Genomic DNA, 20,799 nt, shown 5'->3' with positions numbered 1-20,799 from the left:
TTTTTTTTTTTTGCAAATACTGTATGCCCCTCCCCCATTTTCAAGTTTCTTAATGGGTAGGAACCATGCTGCTCTTAGCAATCTTCACCATGATCCATGGCTTTATTTAATACTTGATGAAAATTATCTGACTTGATTTTTTATTTCATCCTTTTTGGTAATAGGTGGTCTTGGAGCAAGGGATTCCAGTGAAGAACATAAATGAAATTAAGAGTGTGTTAGTATCAGCTCTTGCCACATCTGGGCAAACAGTAGATGCGCTTAAAATATATGAAGAAATAAAGCAAGCTGATTGTATTGTGGAGCCCAAGGCCATTTTAAACCTCATTGTAACAAGAAACATCTTATTATTATCACCATTTTTTTATATTACTATTCATGAATGTTAGTTCTACCTACTGGCTCACTTGTAATGCTTTTATATTTTGCTCTTTCTTCCCTATTGATAGGAACACATTCAAACTGAAGGGGAGTTGAGTAGAATGTTTGAGCTGCTCAGGGAGTTGAATGACCTTGTCATGTGGTTTGATGGGTGTGGCAGAGTTGTGCAATATTGTATCCGATACAAGCATCTGAGGTGCACTGATGCCATATTCTCTACTTTTCTATGTATTTGCTTTCATATTATCTCTTTCTCCTTACACTTATGCATTATTTGGTTTAGTTCTGCTGTTGACTTACTCAAGCAGTTAAAGGATAAAGATGAATTGGGTACCGATGCTGTGTTAGATCAGGTTTCTCTCTATCTCTTCCCTTGTTTTATTGCATATAAACTTCTTCGTAAGTAATCAACTGGGTTTATTGAATAGCTCAACTGGTGGATGCCTGTATTGCAACCAAACTCACATGTTGAAGTCTAGCTTAGCTGCTGGAGTAGAAAGAAATAAAATAACTAGTTGATTATGTATAACTGAGGGTGGACCGAGGTGCAATGGTAAGGTTGCTCCATTGTGCCCTAGTGGTCGCAGGTTTGAGTCGGTAAACAGCCTCTCCGCAAAGTGGGGTAATACTGCATACAATTATGACCTTTCCTAGACCCAGCAGTGGCAGGAGCCTCATGCACTGGGTATACCCTTTTTTTTGTTTATTATGATGTATAATTCTCTCATATTAGTCCTATTGGTGGTCCTATTAGTGTTTCTTACATTACAGTTGTTTTTCTTACTTCAATATGTCCGCAATCCCTAAAGAGAAGATATAATTTCGAATATTATTGAGTGTTTATATGTTGTGATTCTTGTTGGAGATGTAAGTTTTTAGGCTCCAAAAGTAACTGAACTTCACTAGATTCCGTATGATATCCTGGTCCATGATTGTGGTCGGTAAAAACCACTCCACTGCAGTGCAGTATTTCCAGTATGAGAGTCATTTGAAATTCGATTCATGTGTATGTCACCCATTTTAGATTATCCAATTGAAGTTAAAACTAAGCAAGAATGGGTGTTTAGATGGTGAGTGAGTTAAAATGTGTCTCATAACTGACATATGAGTGAAAACACAAGGATCTAAGGCAAGCATGTCATAGCTTTGGACTGACAAAGTCATTACAGGGAATTAAAAATTAACAAATATATGGAGTTCCCGAAGTAATTGATTTACCTTACTATTAATTGACAATTTCTTATATAGCTCGAACGGCCTCACAAATTGTGGATTCTAATTTGTTAAGAATTAATCGGATTGAAGCGATAGCATCATCATTCGCTGGAATTGAAATGTCTGCGAGATCCAGGTCACAATTTGTATGGCTTAAACAAATCGTTGGAATTACCAAAGTGGCACATGCTCGAAGAGGTGTATATTCTTGTTGCTGACCACTGTTCAACTTGAACAAGATTTCCATGAGATTTGTCAGCATGATCTATCAGTGCATAATGTTTACCCTAAGTTGTGCGCCATTTGGGATTAGATGGCACTCTTGACTCCTTAGCATTCTGGTGAAACGGCTGTCGTCCTTGAACACACAGAAATGTCTTTCTTCTTATGGGCCTTCGAGCAGATTTTATCATGTTCTCTCCTTCATGGCTCCATTCAACCTAAGATCTTCCCTCTGTTGATGAGGCAATGGCTATGGTCATGCAAGAGGAAACACGTCAGCAGTCTGCCTTTAAACTTGGTCCATTTGTCTCTGGAAATATAGTTTTGTTCTCATTCAACCAGAATCTAATTTGAACTCAAAGAAAAAAATGTTGTCGCTTGCATTGCAAATGCAATGGCACATCATTGAGTGGTGCTTTCAATGCCAACAAGCGAATACTGCCCCATCTCAACAGCTGGTCTCTCTAGCGAAAGTTATTCCTCCATTCCGGCTAGTGTAATATTTGCTCTTCAAAACCTGCTTGCTACTACCAACAATTTAGGTGCCTCTACCTCATCTTCATTTTACCCTGGATACTGCTGCCTCAAGCCACTGGTTCAAAATCAGCTCTTGCTACTGGTAACCCATTCTTTCATACTTGATAATACTTGTCTTTGCATTACTCATATTGAATAAATGTCTTGATTCTTCTCGATCTTTGATTCTCAAAAACCTTATTCGGACCAGATCATTGGTTACTAAGATGAAAAACGAACTGGAGGATTTGAATTCTCGCATCAATTGAAGTAGGCTATAGTTTTGCGCATAGTTGTCACGACGCCTAGCGACCAAGGTGCCAATCCAGACAAAGATGCCTAGGTGTCTTAACAACTATGGTCATACGTCCAATTGTATATAAAATAAGGGAAAAAGACCCTGCCAGTCTAACGTAGGAAATGCTCAGACTGGGAATGGGAGGAGGCTCAGTAGTAGTCCACTCGTCCCCAAAGTAAGATGTTTGGGAAGAAAAAAAAGAAAAAAGAAGTGCCCTAAAAGGACACATTACCACTAACAAAATACTTTTGGGTAACCGGATCATAACACCCACAGCCCTTTTTAGTAAGAGGGAAACCCGGAAAATCACTTCGTGGATCGAGGAAACAATTTATTAGAATGTGAATGTAAGTTGTGCACAAAACACACAAAACCAAACACATGAGGCAGTAAAGAGAAAGAGGGTAGGACAGCGACCCTCTTCCATGCCTCCCTGATCTTCCCCCCACCCTCATGTCTGACCTCTTTTTGATGGCTGGGACCGTCGGAACCTCCCTCCCTCTTCCTCCCTCCCCCTTGCAACCTTTCCTTCCCCTTCCCTCCCCCCCAACGTCATCTCCTCTCCAGGCGCTTCACCCTCTCTCGTTCCTCCTTCCTTTGTCCTCCCTAAACCTTGGAATTCTGTTGCCTCCTCTTCCTTCCCCTCCCACCCCTCCAACTCTGGCCTTTCCCTGCACTTCGTACCTCCCTCCATTATCAACGATAGGTGGGCCTTTGCCCTTCTGGGCTACTCGAGCAAGAAATCTCCCGCTAGAAGAACTGTGTGATCGACAGTTTTCTGGGTAGCCGCCCCCCTTCTCCATTGTCAAGACCTCCTTATCTTAGCAATGGAGGCTTCTCGGTTCTATGTCCATGTTTCTGCTGGATAATGGGATCTTTGTTTTTTACTTCTCTGAGGAATCAGATAAAATCACTGCTCTTGAAGAAGGGCTATGGTAGGTGGGCAGAAAACCCATTTTCCTAATACAATGGGACCAATACTCAATTCTTAGCAAAGTGGACCTCCATCACATCCCTATGTGGGTCCCCTACAGAGCTTGCCTCTCCACTTCTGGTGTGCAAAAGGCCTAAGCATCATTGGATCCATAATTGGAAAACCCCTCTATTCCGATCATAGAATAAAAAAAATGGATAGAATCTCCTTCGCTCGTATCTGCATCGAGATCACTCCTGAATCGATTACTCCTGCTGCAATCACCATTATTGATGAAGAGGGTCACTCCATTCAATCGGTGCACTATAAATGGCAGATCCGGCTCCTCCTCGATCACCTAGGTCTTGCATAGGTCTACCTGGGAAGACGACACGTGTACATGATGGATCCAACGGCTCTCAATCTTTGCCCAGAAAAAAACCACCCACCTTTATCAGTAACCCATACCGGAGGCTAATCCTTACCCATACGAGAGGGTGGAAGCCCACTGAAGGAGTTGCAGAGACTGTTTTGCCGACGCTGGTGATTGAAGGCGACCCTACAGAAATCCCCAACTGCCGATCTTTTCTCCTCTTCCGATCTCTTCTCTCCCAAACTGCCGAGACCCTAAGAACAGAGGCATGGTTTCTGGTTTTGCTTCACAGAGGTAAAACCCATTTCCAGGTAGAAATGCAAAGGAGTGTAAGAGACCAAGGTTATATGCTAACCCTTGCACACTTCGACTTCTTGAAAGCTTCAGGAGGAATATCTTCACATGTCGACTCTGTTTTTACTGAAATACCACCGACATTATCGATAATTTCACCGGAGGGCAATGGAGAGAGAGGATGCTTCATCACAGTCGTAATTTGTTGCTCTTTGGTGAAGGCATCAATGAGATTGGAACCACAACAGGATCAAAAATGAGAAGGGGACAGGTTGTTGCAGGCTTAATGAATTACAGGTTCTTGGTTCTTATGTAACTTGGCATCTTCGCTTCTTGGAGCCGCAAGACGAGCAACCGCCTATGAATGTGACCTTTTTCCTATTAAAGCAGGAAACGGTGGTGTTGCTCTCGAGCCGAAGCGACGTTGGGTCTGAACCCCCTTTTGCCAAATTTCTCCTTTTGCATCTCTCTCTCTCTCTCGCTCTCTCTCTCTCTCTTAGTTACTGTCTGAAGTGTTTATGTGCTTATAAAAGCTCAACAGAGAGAAATACAACCTACCAAATTGTCGAAGAAGAAGAGATGAGAGGAGAAATCTCAGATGGGTCCGAGGAGAACAATCGGGTATGGGTTAGCAATCTCAGGATGGGTGGTTTTTCTGTGAAAACAAGCACAACTATTGAATGATTTATGGACACATGTCAATTGCCCAGGTAGCTATGGGCAAAACCTGGGCGATTGACGCTAAGGAGAGGAGCTGGATCCATGAATGGATCCCCCCCTCAGTGTACTTCATGTAAGGTTTTAGTCATCAAACCACCCTTTGCACCTCCTTCAATGCTGCAAGAGAAGCACCAATCTATACCTCTTAGGCTACGATGGCTCCCCCATCCAGATCCCCTTCTAGGGCATGTTCCCCTCTATTTTGCATAGAAAATAAACCAGAATCTCCAAAAACCGCCATCATCGGAATGAAGTAGAATGGCCCTTCAGAAGGCCTCTGACGATTTCAGCCTTGATTCTCGCCCCTCCTCCATCGGGCCTTTGGATCTTACACTTAAATCTGTTGGACTTAACAGGTTTTCTCTGCTGGCCTCGTCAGGTTTTGATGGCGATTCTGATGTCTCCTCGAGATCTGCTAGAGACACTCATGCTGCTGCCCTTGCAGACTTGCACCCATGCCTCGAACATAGCTCCTTGTTGCATTGCTCGAGCAGCCCTGTCCTCCGTGACCCACATCACCACCTTTTCCTCGAGTCCTTTAAACCACTTCCCCTCTTATACGCGTACCTCTCCCATCCTTCCCCTGCCTCTCACCTCCTTTGAGGAGCCCACCGTTGCCTTTGTCGCCTCCTCCCTTACCCTTCACTAAACTCTAGCCAAACTGTCTCCACTCTAAACCGGCCAAACCACAGCCCCTTGAACCGCTCCCAACCGTTCAGCCCTCCTAAACCTCCCTTCTTGACATTACCTTGCAACTCAACCCTTTCCTCCAACGTAAACCCGATCCTCATCTCCATTAACCTCTTCTCCTCTTAACCCAACGGGTATCCACCCCTTTTGTCTTCCTCGCCCGCCTCTACCTCCTCGGGCCTCCTAGCTCTTGTATCCTCCGGCCCCCAGTCTACCGTCTCCTCCCTGGTTTCTGTTGATGGTTTACTTCCCAAATCTACTCCGCCTATCTTGCCTTCCCTTGGGCCCCATGGCCTCTGGGACCTCACCATCCGCCTCCTCAACTTGCACTGCCATGACTTCCTCAACTGCTCTGCCACGACTTCCTTTGCAAGGACCCTGGCCTCCTGCCCCTTGCATCTCAATGTTGTGCAGCCTCCTGATGACATTTTGGATTCGTCAGCCTCTGTTCTCTAGTCTGTGCAAGCCCATCTTGCTCAAATTGGCGATATTTCTGCTAGTCTTCTCAAATGCGCATAGACCCATTTTGTGTCGTTACCATTCACCTCGCTAACAAATGACGTGCCTGTGCCTCAACTTTATACTCCTATTACTGCTGATCTCAGGTCTGCATAAGCCCCTCCTGTGTATATAGACTCGTTTGTTGTTGATCAATCAAATGACTCCTCCATTGCGGCTGCTACCCTACCTGCTTCTGATGTTGCGTCTAGGTCTTCTCGGGCATCCCCTGTGGTTATTGACCAGCCCCTTGCCAAAACCACCCTTGGTGATGATGTAATCAATGCTGCCAATTCTACAAACATTCCTATTTCCTACACCCAACCGACAATGCTCTCTGCATCCCCAATTCCCCTCACCCTACCTCCCCCCACACCACCAAGCAGAAGCCCCCTCCATCCAAATCCACACAGTCCATTCCTCCTTGCAACACTCCTTGTCACCCGCAGGCCCTCCACCCCAAACCATCCTAGTCCTCCCCAGCCTTCTCTCCATGAGTGTAATCGCCGATCAAAATCCAAATCGGGTTCTGATATCCCCTCCCGCTCCTCTGAGCCTATTACCCCCTCTTCCCTCCTTTCCAACGGCCCTTTTGGTCTATTTGGAATGTTCGGGGCCTGAATTCCCTAGCAAAGTATGCCTCAATCCTCACTTTAACCTCTGCTACATCTTAGAGACTAGAGTTCTTGAGCCAAATGCCCGTGTTATTGCCAAGAAAATTGGTCCCTCCCGGTCTTTCACCTACTTCCAATTCTCTAATGGTCACATTTGGGTTCTTTGGAATCTGCTTAAGCTCTTTGTCAATACCATCTCCTCTATCCCCAACTCTTGCATCGGTCTATCTCCGATCCTTCTGGAGCTAACAACTGCTTTTTCACATTCATTTATGCCCTTAATTGGGCTCCTGAGCGGATCCCCCTTTGGGATGATCTAAGATCTATTGCCTTTTCCTCTGACCCCCTTCCCTGGGAAAACAGTGGAGACTTCAATATTGTCTGCTTCAGTTATGAAAAGATTGGGGGTTCCCCATGGACCCTTCATCCGTTGACCCTTTCAATAACTGCATTGATGACATTGGTATGGATGATCTTTGATGGTCTGGCCCTAAGCTGACTTGGCACAACTGCCGGAATGGCCACTCTCATGTTGCTTGCAAACTTGACTGTGCTTTAGTTAATTAGACCTGGCTCTCTTGCTTCCCCTCTTCCCACTGCATTTTCGATCTTCCTAGCATCTCAGACCACGGCCTCGTTTCCCTTCACATCCATCTCCTTCGGCCCAAAACATTTCAAATTTTTTGATATTTGGACCTCCCACAATGACTTCCTCTCCATTGTCAGCCAGGCTTGGTCTATCCCCGTTCATGCTTTCTCCACCTCTCTTATTGCCTTCTCCAGAAAACTTAAAAATGTCAAATCGGCCATAAAGAATTGAAACTCCTCCTTTGGGAACATTTCCTCCAGAGTTTCCTCTTGCAAAGACAAGCTCAACTCTATTCATTCCAGGCTCCTAGGTGATCTCCAAAATGTTGGCCTTGCCGAGGAAGAGAAGTTGGTCTCCTCTGAGCTCTCCTCCCTCCTTGAGCAAGAAGAAAGCTTCCTTCGCCAGAAATCTAGGATCAAGTGGCTTGAATTGGGCGACTCCAACACTGCCTTCTTCCACTGCTCCCTCAAAGCCAGGTAGAATCATAATTCCATCTAGGTCCTCTCTCACCGTGATGGCACTCCCCTCCACTTCCTGATGAAATCAAAGCGGATGCTATCTCTTACTTCTCGGACCTCATGCACCCCGCTCTCTCCCCCTCCTCTGACCCTTTTCTTCCTGACCTCTTCAGTAAATTTGCACCCCCTCATCTTATCCCCTCCCTCCACTCCATTCCCTCTGATGATGAAATTACTATGGCCATCCTCTCCCACCGAGCAAACAAAGCTACTGGCTCGGATGGGTTCAGCATGGGTTTCTTCACTGCTTGCTGGGATATTATCCGGTTTGATCTCATCTTAGCCATCCGCGACTTCTTCCTTACCCCAGACCAAATCATGGGTATCAATCACACCTTTCTCTATCTTATTCCTAAAGCGTCTCATGCCTCCTCCCTGCCCAATTTCAGACTCATCTCCCTTTGCAACCTTCTTTATGAGTTTGTTGCCAAGATCCTGGCCAACAGGATCCGGACTATCATTGATGCTCTCATCAGCCCTAACCAATCCGCCTTCATTGCTAGAAGAAGCATCGTGAACAATATCATCCTTTGCCATGAAATTGTCTGAGGTTTTGATAGGAAATCTCATTCCTCTGTTGCTCTTCTCAAGATCGACATCCGTAAAGCTTTTGACTCCATCCGATGGGACTTCATTTCCAAAGTCCTCTAAATGACGAGTATCCAGGCCTTCGGCCTGACTAATCCTAAAGGTCCATACTGACCGCACAACTGCGTGGATCGGGTCATACTAAGGTTAAATGAGAATTATTCAACTTTCACTAAAAGCAGTGAAGAGCAGTAAACGACCCAGTGTGAGTGGCCCCAAGGAGGTAAGAGGAGTCGAACTCAGAACCACACGCTTCCTGAGGCGAAGGTCCCTTACTAACTCGGCTACCCCCTTGGGGTTGATTCCTGTATCTCCTCTGTTCGCTTCTCGGTCCTTGTTAATGGTAGCCTGATGGGCTATTTCCCCTCTTCTGTCAGCATCCGACAAGGATGCCCCCTCTCCCCCTTTTTCTCTCTTGCCCTTGAATTCCTCTCTCGATCCATTCAATTCTTTATTGATCTTTACCTCATCTCTCCCATCCCTAAGTGCAAATCTCTTCTCCTCTCGCATCTTGCTTTTGCTGACGACCTTATGATTTTTTTTAAAGCTAAGCCCCTTTCCATCTCCACCATCTTAACTTCCCTTTGCCTCTTTGAGTCCCACTCCAGTTTGCATATTAATCTTCTCAAATCCCGCCTTTTCCTCTCTGGAGTCTCCAACTCCACTAAATCTCATCTCTTGTAGCTCACTGGGTTTTCTCTAGGATCCCTCCCAGTTAAATACCTTGGGTTGCCTCTCATCTCCATCTGCTTAACCGCACATCACTGTACTCCTATGCTTGACCTCATCAAAAAGTGTCCTCAGCTGTGGAGAGGCGAGCTCCTCTCCTATGCGGGTCATCTTGAGCTCACTAGATCGATCTTTCGATCCCTTTACCTTTATTGGTCTGGTGTTCTTGTCCTTCCCCAATCCACCATCAAAGCCATGGAATCGGAATCCCTCTTCTACTCCTTCCTTTGGAAGGGCATTGATTCCTCCAAGTTCCTCCATCCCCTCAACTGGGCCTCCGTTTACCTCCCTAAATTCGAAGGAGGATTGAGAAGGATCAAAGAGGTTACCTCTGTCAGCACTCTCAAGCTCATCTGGAGAATTACTTCCAAGCAGAATAGCATCTAGGTTTCTTGGGTCTATTCCCATCTGCTTAAAAATAACTCCATTTGGACAATTTCCCCTAATTCTGATGCCTCTTGGTTCTAGCGCAACATCCTTCTCACTAGACCCTCTGCCCTTAGGGCCATCTCCTTTTCCATTGCCAACGGTTCCAGCACCAGTCTCTGGCTTGACCCTTGGCACCCTGCTGGCATCTTCCTCTCGATTCTCTCCCCCGCAATCATCTACTCTTTTGGCATTGCGAGGAATGCGACTATCTCCTCAATCATTCACAATGGAGTCTGGTGACCCCCATCTCCACCCCCTCTCTGATATCTGGTCTTCCTTGCCCCTTATCCCTCCCGGTCATCAAGGAAGAGACGACCCCATCTCCTGGATCCCTTCCCCTTCTAGGAAATTCTCCTCTGCCTCAACTTGGAACCTTATCCGCCCCTCTAGCCAAATCTCCCCTTGGCACAAAATCATCTGGTTCAAAGGGCACATCGCTTGCCATAGCTTCACTGCTTGGTGCACTATGACCAACTGCCTTCCCACGCCATCCTTCCCCTTTATAGGCACATCAGTGTGCCTCCTTCCTGCTGCTTTTGTTGGATTGCAACAGAGGATGTTGACCATCTTTTCTTTTTTTGTTCCTCCTCCTCCACTATTTGGAAAAAATTCCTCACCATTTGTTAGCCTTCCAGAAGAACTCCCCTTCCCCTTTGTAGAGAATGGATTTGGGTGGATATGACCTTTGCTGGCTCCTCTATCTGTGACTCCGCTTGAAAACTTGCTTTTTGCACCACCATTTGTCACATCTTGATGGAACGGAATCTCTAAAGATGGACTTCCAACTCTTACTCCTTTGGCATAATTTGGAAAGCCATCTCTTTTGATGTCCGCCGCAAGCTTTTCACCTTTAGGTTGAAGCCAATTAGGGACTCCCCAAGGAACAGGCTCATTAGTGTATCCTGGGGCCTCCCTCTTTCCATTTTGTCCTCCCCCCGCCCCCTTTGAGTGTTGCCTCCTTTTTTTGCTTTTAGTTGTTGGTCTCCGCCCCCCCTAGGATTTTCTCCCTTCTATTCCCTCCTTGTCAGGGCCCTTCCTTTCGTAGTCTCTCCCTCCCCCCTCTCTCCCCTCCTTGTATTTAATTTTTTTTTTTCTTCAGTAATGGATTTTTATTCATCTTTAAAAAAAAGGAGAAAGAGGGTGAGTTAGGAAACATAACAGAAAACAGGGATTTATTGGCAAGAATAGGATATAACATGCGATTAATTAAACAACAGGCAATTAAAACTCCATAACACCAAAATTGCTTAGGAACATCCATATGTAATATAATAGCACGGGCTACCTCTAATAAATGTCTATTTTTGCTTTTCGCCACCCCATTTTGCTTTGAAGTGTAGGCATAGCTGATTTGGTGAATCATATCATGGGTAGAACAAAAATCAGAATTTTCTTTTGAACAAATTCCAAAGCATTATCAGAACAAAAATTTTTAATAGGGATATCAAATTGAGTTTTTACTTTATTATAAAATCTTTGAAACATAGATAAAAACTTCAATCAATCCTTAAAGAGGTACAACCAAGTGAGACGAGAATGGTCGTCCACAAAAGTCACAAAATAAATAAACCCATGCCTATTTTTGACCCGATATGGACCCCAAATATCCAAATGGACTAAAGAAAATAAAGACGGACTACGAGCCATAAAATGAGAAGGAAAGGAAGATTGATGATGCTTTCCCAACTCACAAGCTTGACATTATAATTTAGAGAAAGACTTGAAATGGAGAAACAAAAGTTTTAACCTAGACAACGATACATGGCCTAAATGACAATGCCATTGGAAAGGAGTCACCACAAACAGTATAAGTAGCAGCAGAAGAAGTAGGAGCACCACAAATGTGGTAGTACAGTTCATACTTCTCAATCCTCCACCAATCACCTTCTCTCATGTGAAGATCCTAGAAGACACAGTGAGATGGGAAAAATGTTAGATAACAATTTTCTTCAGCTTGTTCTTTTTGTGATCACTCTTCAACCTTCCCAAAAAGGAAAGAGGTCCTCTACTTCATCCTATAGATTGGGGAATTGAAAAACCTTCCTTCCTTTCATATGGAGGAAGAAGGGATCCTCCCTTAACAACTTGACCTGACCTACCAACTGACCTTGAAAAAGAATGAGAATTTCCCTCCGACCGTGGAAAAGAAAATCATGCCTTTGCCATTCTTTAGTAGTTTCACTTTCCATAATGAAATCGAATGCAATCAACAAGCATGCCTTAGTTTTTTTTTTTTGGGTTGGATAAGGAATTAATAACAAAGGAAAAGGGGGGATATAAAAGGCCCTGAAGCGAAAAAGAAGAGGCTCTAAAGGGAGCTAATTGCAACCAAAAGAGGTTACACCCCTGAGGGTGGGATGGGGAGACAAAAGAGATGAAGGTGATCCCCAGGAAGCAATAATCTATTCCTAAGAGAGTCCGCAATAGGGCGGCTAGTAACCGCAGTAAGTTTGGAGGAGACGTCTAAGTAGATGGAATTTCAAATCTTATCAAAAAATCTAGAGTTGGAAGTCCATCTTCGAAGATTTCTCTCCATCCAAATATAACTGATTAAGTACAGAATGCTAGCTTTCCGGCATTGTCACAGATTGAGTATCTAGTAAAGGACATGTCAATCCAAATCCATTATTTTTAAAGGGGGGCCTTCTTCTAGCAAGCCAGTATGTTTCCAGGACACACTTCCAAGTGGAGCTAGAGAAATGGCATTCAGAGAAGAGGTGATTGATGTCTTCAGAACCATTCCAGCACAGGCAACAAATAGGAGGAACAAGGATATGGCGATAAATAAGGAAGGATTGGGTGGGGAGGCAATTCGAGAGAGCTCTACAAACAGTGAGACTGTGGACAAGGATATAAGATTTAAACCAAACAACTTTATGCCAAGGGGCAGATGGACTATGGCAGCAAACCAGGTGCCAAGAAGAGGAAGAAGAGAAGCTTCCCAAGGAAGAGGGGACCAAACGATGCAGTCCCTACCACCATGAGGAGGCAAGGAAGGAAGTGCAGACTAGATGGCAGTGGGAAAAGGAAGAAAGGGGAATAAACTAGGAACCATTGGAGATAATGGAGGAGACTGGAGAGTCGTTAGCAATCTCTGAGGACTAGACGCATCTTGGGCCAAGAAAGGATACCATCTGGGTGCCAATTATCTAGCCGAAAGAATGTGGAAGAGTTGTCCCCAATATTGGATTGAATCGCATTCAGGGCGATAGGCCTAGGTTGGAGGATTTTGCGCCACACCCAGGAAGCATCCGAGGTGAGGGGAGCAGACCAAAGGGAATTATTGGGGAGATAGAAGTAAACCCAAGAGACCCAAATGTTGTTTTGTTTGGAAACAAGTTTTGAGATAAGATTGAGGATGCCCACAGAGTTGGGATCTTTGATCCTTCGCAGACTAAGGAGGTAGACAAAGAAGACCTACCAGTTTTATAAGCGGAAGGCCCAGAATCAATAATCCAGAGAGGAGAAGTAATGGTAAAGAAGGCGGGTGTAGCCAAGGATTTAAATATCAGTATCAGTATCTACCAATACTGATCCGATCATTGGTCCGGATCGGTCAATTTTGCCCTTACTTTTGACTAAAAGTATAAGATTTTCATGATTTTACCCCTAAACCGATTCTGATACCCGACCTGGATCAGTTAGGTATCGGTATCGATCTCAGCCAGTACCAATACATAGAACCATGGGTGTACCTGTACAAGCTAAGGAAGCAATGGAAGGAGAAGCCCCAGTAGATGTATTATTGAATGTCTCAAGACTCTATAAACGCCTCAATAACTGAGTGATGCCATCACGTAACAAAAGAGTGGTAGAGGAACCACCTGAGGAGGCTCTTCGTATGGGATCACTGATTGATACTTTATCATTGCCTCCATTAAACGTTGCATGATTGGCTAACTGATGAGCCCATTCTGGCCTGCCATGCTTGGCCCAACAAGTCTCAATAGTGTGATTAGACTTGCCACAATAAGAACGCTATCAATTGGTCTTCTGTCCACCAAAACCGCGGCCATCAGACTTGTGACCTCCCCCTGTGACCTTTGCCACAGCCACGACCAGCAGTAAACGCAAACTACCCTTAGTGGAGGAATCAGATTTTGTAGGAGAGACAGCAGGCTGAAGGTGAGATAGGTATCAGCAAGTGTATGAACTGTCTCGCCAACAAGTAACCCTTTACAGCCTTCAGGTCAGGATTCAAACCAGCTAAGAATTTGGAGAAAAAAAATTCATTAAGCTTCTCAATATCAATGGTAAGAGGCTGAAAAACGTTCAACTCTTCAACCATGCCTTTAAAGGCACTGTAGTAATCTTGGAGAGACTTGTTAGGCTGCTGAAGTTGAAACAAATTCCCATAAAGATCATAAATACAAGTCCTATTCGTCTCCTGAGAATGTGTCCTTCAAGTCGTCCCAAGCATCCTTATCAGTGGTGTGGAACATAACATTACCAGCAATATACGGCTCCATACTGTTCCATAACAAGATGAGGGTGATAGCATTTTCCTTCATCCACTCACCCTACCTGTATCATCAGAGGCAGGTAGAACAGATGTAATATTCTTGAGCTTGTCTTTGGCCATAATGTAAACTCTCACAGCCTGAGCCCAAGTAAAAAGTTGGAGCTCCATTTGTGTTTGATATATGCGATGGTGACATTCATATTATCCATGGAGGGGGGGGGTAGTCAACTTGATCTTAGCCATAATGAGACAAGTAGGGGGCAGCAGCAGTGGAGAAAACCATTAGTCCCAAAAACAATCGAGATCAGCCTTGCAAGGTTTTGAAGAATCAGAAAAAAAAAAGAAAAAAGCAGCTAACCATAGATAGAAAAATCGATCTTGCAAGGTTTTGATGGAGCATAAAAAAATCGAAGTCACCTATCTGTAGAGGCATAGATTCTGGAAGATCTAATAGCAGCAGCCATGCATGAAGGACCCAACACATCCAAGTAATCAGCCATCAAACAAAAATCACAGGATACAAAACCCTGAAGAGAGATCGATTTTCGGGAAAACCTGAAAGATAATCGATTTTTGAAATCGGGGGGAAATCGACTTGTTCTTCCACAACTGTAGATCGGAAAACTTAAGATCACCATAGTAGGAAAGCACTCCATTGATGAGGAAGGAGGTTTAAATCATAATAGATGCAGCAATAGGTGGCTGCGCACCATAAGGTTTTAAGAAGAAAAAGATATCAGCAGAAGAGAGAATGAGAAACCCTTGATCTGATTACAGAAGCTTTGATACCATGTTAGAATCCTGCAACCAAACCAAGGCAAAGAGTGAAGAAGAAGAAAGAAGGAAGAAGAGAAGAGAGGACAGCCAAACCGTGGGAGGCTGCCTGCGGTTAGAATGGATTACCTAGCCGCAGGGCCCTTCCCTTCTATATATATTATAGTGAAAAGACACCAGGGACTAAAATACCCATGTACCCTGCGCAACCTAACATAAAACAACTAAAAAGAATAATAAGACCAAAATACCCCTTGTAACTCAACACTTATAATTGAAGATTGGGACAAAAATATAGATAGGAATCAGGATAGAAATTTTGCGGTAGGATAGGGTTTATTGGACTGGGAAAAAAGGATTTTGGAACTTCTAAGGCAAAAAACAAGAATAGTAGGGTTAATAAACCAATTGTGAATTACAGATACCTTAATCATGCCGAAGTGTAATAGAAGAGAGAGAGAGGGTGTGATAAAGATGGATTCCACAAGAGTCACAAGAGTGGGGAATCAACCATGAATGATGAGGAAACCGAATTCTCACTGAAGAATCGTGTTAAAGAAACAAATGTGGCTGCTGAAGGAAGGGGCCATGAAAAGAGTGAGACATGGCACCCTTCCTAATTTGAGGAGGAATAGAAGGATAACAAAGGAAGACAGAAGACTTCTATGGAGGTGAGAGTTTTCATCAGAAACTGAACATTATGGGATGGTTTGCCACATAGGTCTGGATACCAAAATAAATTGTTAATGCCTGCTAAACTGGATCTCTTCAGTGGCATAAGTGAATAGGCTGTAATACAAATAGAGGAATTGGGAGAAGCTTTAATATAAGGATAGATATGAAATGAAAGGCCAATCAATTGTGGTATCAATTGATGGGGCTTAGATGCTTTGGATGTAAGGGCAGTAGCAAGGATTAAAGTATCGGTATCGGCCGCTGTATCGGTTGACTAAATTTAAGATATGTATCGGAGATATGCTAAGATATGCTAAGGATCAAGGATTAAAGTATCGGTATCGGTCACCGTATCGGTTGACTAAATTTAAGATACGTATCAGAAGGGTATCGTATCATATCGGAGATACTTTAAACCATGGGCAGTAGACACTTGGTGAGTGTAGTAGTACTTAGTTACAAAGGATAACGAATGGTTTGCAATGGTTTTATGATGTCAAGAAAGGAACCTCATGGGCATTTTAGAATGTGCGCTTTCGCTAGCATGATCGGGAGTATCTGATGAATGACCAGCACAAGGTCTCAAGTCTCAGTTATTTGACTCCGTAATTTGTCTATCCACTTTGGCTTGGTAGGTTTCTTAGTTGGAACTTGGAACCACCCTGTAACATGTCCCCATTAACACATTCTATGATGTGATGACTTTGCAATAGTACCCAGCCAAGTTTTGAGGCAGATAGAACAATTCAACTCCATTGCCACAGCTAGACTCCTGGAAGAAGGGCAAGGCACATTTACTCTTCTTTATTCCTATTTCCAGGATCCAATTTCATTCAATAACTTCAATATATCAATCTAATGCTTAAAATTTTGAACCAGAAAACCTTGAAGTTGTAGTTTTGTAATTATAACCTGTCCCGGTGCGTCTTGTGATAAATTTCAAACGAGATCTAGGTTAATGGCAATTTGATTCAAAAAAAGAAATTTGTCGATACTGATTTGGAGAACTCCTTTAACTGTATCTTGATGTGCTTGTCTTTTGTTGGATTTCAATTTTTAATAAAATAGGGTCCAATTAGATCTTTTGTACCTTTGCTAGACTTATTAAAATAGAGAACTCTAAGTTCGCATTTGACCTATATTTTTTTGTTATTTTTTCTCATCATTAGGCATTCTGTCAAATTTCGGAGATGGAACCCACAGATCTGCAAATAGGATTGGATTTGCTCCAAGCTCTCAGGGATGAACTTGGCATACTTCCATCTCGAACAAGCCTAGATTTCCTTCTCAGTAGTTGTGTAAATGCCAAAGATCCGCGAAGTGCTCGGTTGATTTATGATGAGTATCAAAAAGTCGGTCTTCCCTACAATGCCTTAACTTACTTAAGGTGAATATGTCCTTGTTATTATTGCTTTCTACTTATATACTGTTTTGTCACATCTGAAACTTTGGGTTTGGGTTATTAGAATTCATTACTGGTGTTGGTGTTATGGATCTCCTTTAGTTTTCACAACATTTTTAGTGTTAAGACTTGGTGTTTTTTGGCCATATAATGTTCAGGATTTGGTCTTTTCTAACGGTTGTTTATATTACTTTGAACGGAATAGATTTTAGGGAGAAAGAACGATACCCGATAGTGTTGGATACACCTAAATACATTGGGAAGTGGAGCATGGACATCAGCCTAGTTCCACTTCCCCATGTGTCTGGGCGTACCCAACACCTATCGGGTAGCATTCTTTTTCCCTAGTTTTTATATCTCATCTTCGTTTTTTTTTTTTTTTTTTTTTTCAAAGAATGTATCTCAGGCACTCTCACTAAAGGTTTCATTCTTGAATGTAATGCAGGATGTATCAAGTCCTTCTGGCTTCAGGGGAACATACATCTACAAGGAACATGCTGAAAAAAATACCTCAAGATGATCCCCATGTTCGTCATGTCATCATGGCATGTCAAAAAGTTTACAGCAATTACAAATCTGTAAAGAAAAAGAAGAAATGACCTTATGCTTGTACGAGCTTTGTATAAAAATTGTTGACCCGTTCCTGTCCCCCTTTTTCTTTTGATGTGTGAAATTTTCTTTTTATTTTTAAAGAAAGTTTTCTCACATGGGTGAAGAAAAAGTACACCGATCTAGGATTATTATTACTGTGCCACCTACTTGGTAGAAGTCTCTCACCTCATACTGATGCATACCCCACTATTGGAATGACTTGACATGCACCGTGGGTTAAGGGAAATTGGGTCTTTTATTTATTTAGGAGGTTTAAAGGGCCCAAGAGAGGAGCAATGGATAGCTCTTAGGCCCAAGACAGGGAACAATACGTAGCTCACAGGCCCCATAGAAGGAACTAACGTAGTTCGTCGGGCAACCCAAATTTTAAAGGGTGTCAAAACTAAACCGAAATCAAAGCATTTATTAAATGGTTCAGTTCTGATTTCATTTTGAAACAATTATTTAAATGGGTTGATTTGGTTTGGTTCGGTTCAATTTGATTTTAACCGTTTAAACTAATGATTTGAAACTGCTTAACCAAACTTTTTGAAACCATTTTAACATTGTATTCTTGTGTTTAGCCAATTTCTTTGCTGTAGTTTTTATGTACAATTGCTTACCATGTCAATGCAATATTAGATTATTAAAAGGAACGTTTTGGCCATAATCGAATGATTCACCCATGCGTTGGTTGGGAATGAATTTCCCTTGCTACGACATTCATTTTGATTAGAGATAAGAGTCGTTAGATTTCAATGCAAATGGTTTTTAGAACCGTTTAACCATTTACAAACTGGGAAACCATAATGGATTCGCCTTTCTTTAGGTTGTGTTTGGTATGCATTCCCATTTTGAAAATATAGAATGTGTTCTTAATTGAGAATGAGAACATTGTTTGGATAAAATGTTTGTTTAGAATGCTCAGACATTTTATCAAACACTTCATAGGCAGAATCTCTCCTGTGAAAATCCCAGACAACTTTATATCAATAACTCACAAATAAAAATATAAAATTTTGAATGCTTCCTTAGATAGTATTGCTTAAATCGATATCTCAAGTCCCAAGGGATGGTGAAAACCCTTCGCTTGCATGTCGACATTCGTTGGAGAATGGAGAATGGAGAATGCAAAATGCAGAATGGGGAAATATCCCATTCCAGAATGGATTGCATTCTTGACCGTGTTTTAGAATTTTGAGAATGGAATGCTTACTAAAAAATGTTTTTAACAGTCCATAATGCATTCCAAGAATGCATGCCAAACACAACCTTAGTGTGCAAGACGAGGAATGTGTCATTGTCTTTATGTTCTAGAAGGTCATTACCTCAAAGAGTAGTGTAGACACCTAATTTTGTCACCCTCCCCTGGCAATGATGATATTTGGATGATGGACGTAAATCTTCACTTTCAGTTGACGAGATGCAATTAATTGTGGTAGTCTCACCCTAACAGCCCCCAACTCACTCGAAAAACCTCCAATGCAGGAAGAAAGTCCAATTTTGACTTTTTATATACGAAGGAATACAGTCTAAAATGATTGTACGAATGGATAGTACTTGGAAATATGATTCCAATGATATATGGTGCGTCAAAATCAGACTTACGGATCTCCTGTAATCATTCCCGGAAGTGGCCCCGCACGCTCGTGCACACCCCCGTGCATGCACGTGCACAACCCCGCGCACACCCTTGCACATACCCACATAACCCCGCCCATGCGGGCACATTCTCATGTACACACATGGGCGTCACTCATGCACACAACCCCCTAACCCCGCCCATGCATGCATACACTCAGGCACCACTGATGCACGCACACGGGCAACACCGACGCATGCAATCCTACACCTGTACACAACCCAACCATAATCAGTCTAAACCAGCCCTGTTTAAATCCGGACCAACCCCAATTGAACCCTGATCAAATGCGATCAACCCAATCTGGCACTGACCGACCTGGCCCGGCACTGTACAGAGCCCTACAGCTTTGTGTAGTGCCCTTTTTAGGGTTGTGCAGCCCTGGACAGACCTACTTGGTGCCTGGATTTTCCTCGGCATATTTTTCCCTGGGTTTTTTCCTAAAAAATGGATTTTTGGACAAAAATATATTTTCCCGACACTCCTGTGTTTTCCCAGAAAATCCCACTAGTAGTCAGGTTTTCTGTTAGAATCCCATTTTTGGAGAAAGATCCTTTCCGACACTCTCGCAGACTTTTTTTGGCACTTTTGTAGATTTTTTAACATTTCAATATTTTCCTAAAAAATATTCCCGACAGTCGGGTTTTTTGCTAAAATCCTAGTTTTTAAAAAATATCTTTCCCGACGTTCTCAAAAAATATTCCCGATAGTCGAATTTTTTGCTAAAATCCCAATTTTTGTGAAAAGATTTTGTTTGCAAGAAAATATCTTCTTCACTTTCAAAAGCAAGAAAATATCTTCACTTCCCATCAAACTTTGAATTATACCATTGGACAATAGGGAGAGCTACCTCCTATTACCCTCTAGGTAAAGAATGTGTGTCATTACCCCATTGGTTTGCAAGAAAATATCTTCTTCACTTTCAAAAGCAAGAAAATATCTTCACTTCCCCGTACTTTGAATTATACCATTGGACAATAGGGAGAGCTACCTCCTATTATCCTCTGGGTAAAGTATGTGTGTCCACACCCCATTGGTTTGCAAGAAAATATCTTCTCACATTTTTGGGTGAAGAAGGAATCTCTTTAAACTTCGAAATATACCACTGGGCAATAGGGAGAGTGCCCTTCCATTATCCTCTGGGTAAAAATGTGTGCCCTCACCTCATTGGCTGGAAAAAACCATAAATATCCTCCCTCTCCTTGAAAAAAACACACCAAAGCCTCTTTAAGAGCATTCTTGTAGAGAAGCTCTGCCCTCTGTCCTCCTCCCCTCCCCCTTTGAGTTTCTTCGAGTCTTCGGGGCGATCTTCGTCAAGATCTGAAATCTTGTTCAGATCTTCGAAGTGTTCTTTAAGACTTTGAAGATCTTCAATTCAAGTATTTAGTTCAATCCATTTTTTGCTAAAAATAGTATGTTTTTAGCTTCCCTCCTTTGAGTGTTCTTGGTTTTTACTAAAAGTAGAAATCCCTCCCCCCTTGAGGTTCTTCAGGTCTATGAAGAGATCTTTGTCAAGATCCAGAATTCTGTTCAGATCTTTAAAGTGTTCTTCGGGGCTTTGGGGATCTTCAATCCATTTTTTAGGTCAATCTATTTTTTGCTAAAAGTAGACGTTCCCAGTGAAAGCTCTGCCGGAGTATCACCTCAACCTAACCCTCTCATAGGT

The 20,799-nt window shown here is 42.9% G+C and overlaps 1 protein-coding gene across 2 annotated transcripts in view; it reads left to right on the top strand.

Annotated features, from left to right (window-relative positions):
* Window positions 1-17,710, top strand: part of LOC122059973 (pentatricopeptide repeat-containing protein At4g04790, mitochondrial-like) — a 105,281-nt gene extending 87,571 nt beyond the window's left edge. For both annotated transcript variants that reach the window (XM_042623083.1, XM_042623082.1), the window contains exons 12-16: window positions 165-329; window positions 450-577; window positions 665-734; window positions 16,668-16,885; window positions 17,346-17,710. In XM_042623083.1, the coding sequence (XP_042479017.1) occupies window positions 165-329; window positions 450-577; window positions 665-734; window positions 16,668-16,885; window positions 17,346-17,499 (735 nt within the window). In that variant the 3' untranslated portion in view covers window positions 17,500-17,710. The remainder of the gene's footprint in view (window positions 1-164; window positions 330-449; window positions 578-664; window positions 735-16,667; window positions 16,886-17,345) is intronic.
* The last annotated feature ends 3,089 nt before the right edge of the window (window positions 17,711-20,799 follow it).

Source organism: Macadamia integrifolia, chromosome 13 (assembly GCF_013358625.1).
Source record: "Macadamia integrifolia cultivar HAES 741 chromosome 13, SCU_Mint_v3, whole genome shotgun sequence".
Taxonomy (NCBI): Eukaryota; Viridiplantae; Streptophyta; class Magnoliopsida; order Proteales; family Proteaceae; genus Macadamia; species Macadamia integrifolia.
Note: the sequence above shows the minus strand (reverse complement) of the source record. Positions and strands in the feature narration are given on the sequence as shown.